The sequence below is a fragment of the Peromyscus maniculatus genome, chromosome 12 (genome assembly GCF_049852395.1).
Source record: "Peromyscus maniculatus bairdii isolate BWxNUB_F1_BW_parent chromosome 12, HU_Pman_BW_mat_3.1, whole genome shotgun sequence".
Classification (NCBI taxonomy): Eukaryota; Metazoa; Chordata; class Mammalia; order Rodentia; family Cricetidae; genus Peromyscus; species Peromyscus maniculatus.
Genome location: NC_134863.1, coordinates 85822734 through 85830721, shown reverse-complemented (window position 1 = coordinate 85830721; position 7988 = coordinate 85822734). Strand labels below are relative to the sequence as shown.

Genomic DNA, 7988 nt, shown 5'->3' with positions numbered 1-7988 from the left:
TACTGACTGAGCCAAGTCCCTGTTTGGAACTTTTGACTGTCACATGTTAAGTGTTTTGTGTGAGGGATTACAACCTGTAGCAGCATATCCAGACCTTAACCTACTGTTTTTGTCTTTTGGCGGGGAGGTGGTGGCGGGGTTAGGGAGTTTTAGGGTTGAATTCACACATGCTAGGCAAGTGCTCTGCTACGGAACCTTCATTTCCTGAACACCTCTCACGTGTGGTTGCTGTGGTCAGACGGATTTGCCTCCGCTGGTGTTTTTTTTTTTTTTAAGACAGGGTTTCTCTGTGAAGCCTTAGGTGCCCTGAAACCAGGCTGACCTTGAACTCAGCGATCCTTCTGCTGCTTCTTCCCAAGTGCTGGGATGGAAGGCCTGTGCCACCTCCACCTGACAACCTTCGCTGTTTTTTAATTGGGACAAGGGCTCATTTATCCTGTGCTATGTAATCAAGGATGCCCTTGAATTTCTGGTTTTCTGTATCTACCTTCCGGTTGCTGGGATTATAGGCATATACCACCATATCTGGCTTTATGTATCCCCCTGGATCCTTTGGAGCTAGGATGTCTGGCTTGTCACATGGGTGCTGGAATCTGAACTCTAGAGGGGCCTCATGATTGCACAGCGAATATTCTTAACTAGTGAGCTCTCTCTCTAGCCATAGGGAAATAAAAAATGTGTGTGTGTAATGGAGTGCAGGTCCGAGGACAACTTTCAGGAGCCAGTTTTCTCTTTCCATCTTTATGTGAGTCCTGAGGATTGAACTCGGCTGTCAGACTTGGTAGCAATCGCCATTACCCCCTGAGCCATCTCACTGACCCCTTTGGGGAATTATTAAACTCCCTAGGCCTCAGTTTCCTCATTCTTAATATGTGATAACTGACAACATGCTTGCATTTATCACTTGGTCTTGCAAATTTCCCGATCTCATGCTCTGCCTGAGCCACTCTGTGTAGCCTACTCTTCGGACCTGTTTCCCTGTGTGGTAGAGGGAGATTCTGTGGTGCTTGACTCAGTCAGGCTGGTGCTGGCTCCCCATCCCTCGGATGACTGCCCTTGGGTTGTTCTCTAGTTCTCTGGCTCCTGCTGTCTCTATGAAGTTGGCGGATTGGTGCAGCTGATGCAGCTGTTTGGACTCAGGGTGTTTGCCTAGGAAAGGATCGGGCTCCGAGCTGTATCTCAAAGTGGAGATGGGTGACAGCACTCCTTCACGTTAACTGCTGTTGGGATTTTTCCAGTTGCTAACCCAGTATCTCTTGATAATTCAGTTCTTCATGTAATCTGTTTGGGGTAATTCCAGTATGGCTTGTAGTCACTTGTGTTAGAAACACACAGTTTTAGTCTTGTTTAGAGATTTGTGTCTGGCAGGTAGAACCACTGTATTACTGCATGATAGTGCATTCCTTCTTCTTCCTTGCAGGCATACTATGAATCATCAGAGTCTCGATATGAGTTGAATGGGGATGATATTCTGCGAAAATTTGTCTGTGTGTGTATGTGAGGTATGTATGGCTCAGTGGGTAAAGTTGCTTGCTGACAATCTGATTTGCTCTCCAGGACCCAAGGGGAGAACTAACTCCTGTAAACTGTCTTCTGACAGCTGTCTAATCTGTAATCCCACCAGGGCTGTTTTACCCTTCCTTTTTCAGTAGGTGCTGGAACCAATGCCCAACCCCAGGGCCTCATGCATAAGTGCTCTACCACTGAGTTACATCACAGCCTTCATCTTTCAGGTCCTCATCTCTGATCTCATGTAAGGGTTACTATGCTGCCTGCCCAAGATTGGATTAGCCGGACAATGACCGGCATTTGGGAAAAAAATTATTGTATTATTCCATTTGGGAATATATTTTACTTTGATACTGTTAAAAATGAAATACATAACTTCTTGGTCAATTTAGACATTTAAAGGAACAGGAGGGGTGGCTTCGTAGTCAAGAACACTTGATCTTCCTGAGGACCCAAGTTTAGTTCCCAGGACCCACCGCAGGGCGGCTGAGAACTGCCTGTAACTCCAGCTCCTGGGAATCTGATGCCCTTTTGGTCTTCTCAGGCATCCACACACACTTTGGCGTTTTCTCTCACACATATACACATAGGGGAAAACAAAAAAAAAAAGGCTAAAGCTTCCCTATAATGCTTCCTCCAACCCCATCTTGTCACTTGGGAGCTTTGTATCGTATCCTTTGTATCCAAAGGAATATCTGAGTCAAAATGTAAATAAGGTGTTCCAAAGTTATGCATCTTTAAAACATTTTCAATTTGCCAGGCCGTGGTGGAGCACGCCTTTAATCCCAGCACTCAGGAGGCAGAGGCAGGCGGATCTCTGTGAGTTTGAGGCCAGCCTGGTCTACAAAGTGAGTTCCAGGAAAGGCACAAAACTACACAGAGAAACCCTGTCTCCAGAAACCAAAAGAAAAAAAAAAAAAACAAAACTCAATTTATGTGAATGATTGTTTTGCCTGCATGTACATATGTGCACCACGAGAATCATCTGAAAAGGTTGGAAGAGAGCATCAAAGCCCCTGGAACTGGAGTGATGGGTGGTTATAACCCATCATGTGGGTGCTGGGAAACAAACTTATACTCTTTAACCACCGAGCTGTCTCTTCAGCCCCTATCTGTAACAATTTAACTATAGCTTGTAAGCCTTTGCGATGGTGGTGGCAAAAGTGCCACTAGTTACACCCGAGATTCTTTAATTTGGTGCCACACCCAACCTAGTCCCTTCATCCTTACGGCTACAGTTCCAGGGCATCTTCTTTTTAAAAACTCTCTCAGGTTTACTAAGTAATACTTTTCTGCACCTTGGTCTCACATTGCCACCTCTCCTTGACTGCAACTTTCTAGTTATCTCAATTCAGTTGGAAACTTTCTGGTTCTGTCTATCAGTCACCCTGGATACTCGGACAAAACTTGTTTTTAAGGATCTCATGTATCCTGGGGCTTCAAATTTGCCATGTAGCTAAGCATGTCCTTGAACTTCTGAACCTCCCACTGCTGCCTGTGCTGGGATTAGTAGGTGCTCAGTGTATGCGGTGCCCGGGATCAAACTTAGGCAAGCCAAAGGCGGTGGTGCGACCTCCTCAGCCTGAAACTTTGGCTTTCACGGTCAAATGCATGAAATCCCTGGAAGAGTGAAAACTTGCTTTTTATACCAGTGCCCTAAATCTTATCATTAGAGTTCACATTTCCCCTAAAGGGCACCAAACTGTTCTGATGGGAACACTGGAGCTTATTGTTTCAACATTTTATCTTATCACTTGGTGTTTGTTGAGTGAGCAGTATCCAAACAGGTGTGGGTCATCTTTGTATTTATGTGTACTTTCAGTATTCCATGTAATTCACGAAAGTCAACTCAGATGCTGGAAACGCTATTAGCTCATTAAATCCTCATGCGATGAGGTAGGTGCACTGTTGGCTGCAATTTACAGGTAAGGCCAATTGAGACGCAGGGGTTAAGTGATTTGCTTAAGATCACACACCTGATGGTTGGAGCCAGTCCAAGGTCCAGGCAGTGAATCTTGACTGGGCACGACTAGGACACCTCTTTCAGCCTCCATATGCAGCAGAGGTTATGCTCGCGGGTAGAGAAGGGCTGATCAGAATGCCTTAGTCACAAGACAAGATTCCTACAAATGACCTTGGTAGGTCTGCGGGATCATCGCAGAGAGGAAGGAAAGAAAGCGCAGCCCCCCAGTACCCCGCGGCTGCCTGGGGAAAGACACAGCTAAAGCCCCCTAGACCCTTTATGGATGCAAACACCACCCTAACCCCACCCTCTAGTCCCCTTTCCCGTGCGAGAGTGTCTGTCCTCCGCTATTTCGGAACAAACAGTCCGGTCGGCTGGGGTCAGGCATTAGTCTTATTTTCTGCTTGCTGCTTAAGAACTCTAACAATGGCCATGTTTAGTTCTGTTCACCCCTCTACGTCAGAGCCCAGTCAGCGCACCCTGGCCATGGTGCAACAACAGATCCGGTTAGGTCAGGAGCCCGGCGTGGTAATTAGGGGAATCGTCTGGCACTCCTCCACCTGTCTCCAGCTTCAGGTCCCGGAAGGATTGACACATGTGGCCCCAGCGCCCTTCCCACGCGTCCCTCCGAGTCCCCGGCCAGGTCAGGCCGAACCCGCAGACTCCGTCATCCGCACACGGAATATTTCCCTCTCCGCGGGTGCCCACGGGGTGCGGGACGGGCCCGGCCGCCAGGCAGGCGGTGACGCAGTCCCCGCAGCCGGGCGCGCTCCGGGTCCCGCCGTCCTCCCGCACCGCTCCTCCCTTAGCCTCGGGGTCCTGAGGCCGGGCCCAGGTGACCATCATCCTCCCAGGCCCCGCCCCGCCCGCCGCCCCGCCCCCTCCGGCCGCCCCGCACCGGCTCGGCTCGGCTCGCCTCCTCCGCCGCACAAAAGCGGCCGCCTCACCGCGCGCAGGGATCCGGGCCACGCGCGCGCGCCTTCCCCGCCCCCCCCCCTCCCGCTCCGCTCCACCGACGCAGGCCTCGTTTGCGCTTCACGCCCCCGACACGCAGGACGCGGAGGCGGGCCGGGGGTGGGGTCGCCGCCACATCCCCCGCGTCCTGCCACGCCGTGTGTGCGCGCGCGCGCGGTCCCCCGCCGGAGGGACTACTTCGCTCCCCTACCCCCTCGAGCCCCGCGCTACTTCCTGCCGCGGACGCGTCGGGCGCGCGGCGCGCACGGCATGGCGGCGGCGCGCGCCTGAGGAGCCGGGGGAGGGGGGAGGGAGGGACGCCGGTCCGGTCAGGCCTCGGCGCGGCCTACACGCTCCGCTCCGCTCGGCTCCGCTCGCTCCCGCCCGCCCGCCCCGCGCCCCGCCATGGCGGAGCCTCCGCCAGCCCGACGTCCGGTGCCTCTCATCGAGTCGGGTAAGACGCGGCCGCGCGTCCCCCGGCCCGGCCCGGCCCGGCGCCGCGCGGCCGCCCGCTGACCGCCCCTGTCTTCTCTCCCCGCAGAGCTGTACTTCCTCATCGCCCGCTACCTCTCGGCTGGCCCGTGTCGCCGAGCGGCGCAGGTGAGTGCGGGCGGGCGGGCGGGGAGGGAGGGCGAGCAGACCGGAGGGCAGGAGGGCAGGAGGGCGGGCGCAGCAGCAGCAGCCGGCCGGGTCTGACCGTGCGTCTCTGCCGCAGGTGCTGGTGCAGGAGCTGGAGCAGTACCAGGTCGGTCACCCGCCCCCGCGTCCCCGTCCCCGCGTCCCCGTCCCGCCCGGCCTCCCCGGCCGCGGTGGTCACTCGGACGCCCTTTCCGTGTCTCTTTCCAGCTGTTGCCGAAGAGGTTGGATTGGGAGGGCAACGAGCACAACAGGAGCTACGAGGAATTGGTGAGCACCGCCCGTCCTCCCGCGTCCCCCGCGCGCTCGCCCGCGTCCCCGGCTGGGTCTCCGCTCCCGTGCTGGCGCCGCGGGGCCGCTCCCGGGGGGTTCACGGTGGCCCGGCAGCTCTGGGCGACTGGCCCGACCCCCGCCCCCCACCCCCGAGGGCTCGCGGTGGGGGCTGGGGGCAGATTTGGCAGAAAACGGTCCTGGGGGCGGCTCGGGGCGCGGGCGGGGGCGCCCCTGGCTCGCGGCCCGGCTGGGTCTCCAGGTGCGCCGCCAGCCACTCAGAGGGGCGCTCTCGGCGCCCTGCGTGCCGACTTGTAACTCGAGCTCTCATTGGTCTCTCCTCCCCGGCCCCGCCCAGGTCTGACCACTTGTTCCCTAGGAATAGTCATTAGTGTGTGAAGGTGGAGGAACGGCCCCTGGCTGTGTGTTTCTCTTTTTTCCGCTCGTTTTTTCCCTCTGCTGCATGATAGGCCAGTGTAGTACCTTTGCCGTGTTTGTTGACCGCCTTAGGAAGTTGGCTCACACGTGATCTTGCTGTATGTAGTAGTAATAGTAGTACAGGCTTTCAGTTGTCATTCTTCCGTCCATCCATTTTTTGAGACTGGGTGTCATGATGTACCTATGGCTAGACTTGAACTCGTTGTGTAGACCAGGTTCGCCTCGAACTCTGATCTGCTTCTTCCTCCAAGAGCTGGGACTAAAGTCCTTCTGGCTTTCTTAGTTTTCTTGAGTGCTAACTTGTGTGTTAACTTGTATTTCCCTTTTCATTCTCCTCCCTGCACTTGGTTAGACAGAGGTTCTGTGGTGTATGATTGAGTTTTCTCCAGTTAACAAAAGTTTGGGGTTTGGTTTATCGTTAATGGGACAGAAACGTTCCAGGAAAATAGTTTTTACAATTTTAGGTTAAGATGAAAAATTTGTCTTAACTAATTTGATTTGTTAGCCCACACTGAGCAGTGTTGTATACGGAGGACAGTTGAGAACGACCTCCGAGTCTCCACAGCCGACTTCTGGCCTTGACTGGGAGTGCTGCTTCCTCGAGCCCCTCAGTACTGGGCCCGGATTACAGGAGTGCCATCACACTGGCTTCCCCACATACCAGGACTGGAGGCCGTCCTAGAGTAGTTATCAAGAAGTCAGCCAGGGGATCTGTAGTGTGTGTGAGCAGTTAAGTATAAACAATGTGAACTTTCAGGGCTAGGAATTTAACCCAGAATGCTCAGTAGTGCTGGGCAGGCGCTCTAGTGGGTCCGTGCCTGTTGTGTGCTTAGCCAGGTGATAGCTGTGAATAAAACGCGGTTGCTGGCTTGTTTAATTTGTCTTTTTAGGATTATTTTTGTATAGCAAATGCTTCAGGCTGGTGAGATGGCTTTTCAGTTAGAAGCACTTTCTGCCAATCCTAACGTGGGTTTAATCTTGGGGACCCGAGTGGAGGAGGGAAAGAACCTACTTTCACAAGTTGGATATCTGCCTTCCACTGTCAAGCATATGTGTGCACACATATTAAGTGAATATTTTCAAGAGCTTTCTAAAAAACTAATGGGCCAAATTTGTTTTCCTAGGTTTGATGTTTTAAGGCTGGTGGGTGTGTGCATGCTGGGGTGTGAATCTAAGGCCTCTCCTGGTGCTGTACCCACAGGCAGGGTTTTACCACAGTCCTTCCCGCCAGACAAGGGCTAGGATTCTGATTTACAGCTCCAGCTGGGCAGAGTTGTACTCTGGAGCCACACCCCCTTCCTGGCTACCTCCAGGTGTCGTGTAGTGTGTGTCTGTGTAGCCCTGGCTGTTCTGGAACTCACTCTGTAGACCAGGCCAAGTGCTAAGACTAAAGGTGTGCATCAGGTGGTTTTTTTGAAAGTCTAGGGAACCTTTAAGTAGTTTGTCTCATAGTTTTACTCCTGTTAATAAAAACAGGCCTGTGAAGGGGGAAAACCCAGAGCTGTTGTTGACACTGTAGTCCTGCTGGGGAGAAAGGAAGAGACAAATGTAGGCTTACCTTACCTTGCCTTACTGCAGAAGCCACATTGTAAATCCAGAGAGGAGTTTGTTTTCTTTTTGTCTTTTTGCTGCTAAGAATTGTTAAAACCCACTTGAGGTACTGGTATCTGAATTTTCTGTGCCTGAGTGGCTCATGCAGTGTCACTTCTCACCATCTGGTTGATTACTGTCTGGGTGTCCTTTCCCTTACCACTGTACCCCTGGTGGTTGGGAACATGTGCAGGAGTGGGGTCAGGGTACACCTGTGGGAGGGGGCAGTGGGACTCAGGCAAGTGTTACCTGCCGAGCCGCTCACGGGCCCCAGGACGTGGTTGTTACTGTTTTGTGGAGGATGTATACAGCCTCTAGACGTCTAGATACTCTCCTTTTTTTCTTTAGAATTTAGGTTTGTGCTATTTCAAGTATACACAAAATTAGAATTATTCTGTACATGTTAACAGTTTGCAGTTTACCAGTTTGCTATGTTTATGTTAGTTTCTGTTTGAGGCATTCCATTTTTATTACTATCAATGAAATCTTTTCAGCAGATAAATGGAATGCTGACTGGCTCACCAGATACCTGTTACCAATGATTAATCAGAATGCTGTATCTGTTCTCAACTTCATTGAACTACCTGTTAGCCAGTGATTAATTGCACTGCTGTGTCCTCTCACCCCA

General features: G+C 52.5%; 1 protein-coding gene across 2 annotated transcripts in view; it reads left to right on the top strand.

Moving 5' to 3' along the window:
* The first annotated feature begins 4707 nt into the window (after positions 1-4707).
* Brwd1 (bromodomain and WD repeat domain containing 1) overlaps positions 4708-7988 on the top strand; it is a 96720-nt gene continuing 93439 nt past the window's right edge. Inside the window, exons 1-4 of one of the 2 annotated variants that reach the window (XM_076549291.1) lie at positions 4708-4880; positions 4968-5026; positions 5142-5171; positions 5273-5332. In XM_076549291.1, coding sequence (XP_076405406.1) covers positions 4832-4880; positions 4968-5026; positions 5142-5171; positions 5273-5332 — 198 coding nt within the window. In that variant the 5' untranslated portion in view covers positions 4708-4831. The remainder of the gene's footprint in view (positions 4881-4967; positions 5027-5141; positions 5172-5272; positions 5333-7988) is intronic. The other variant, XM_076549292.1, reaches the window with a different exon arrangement.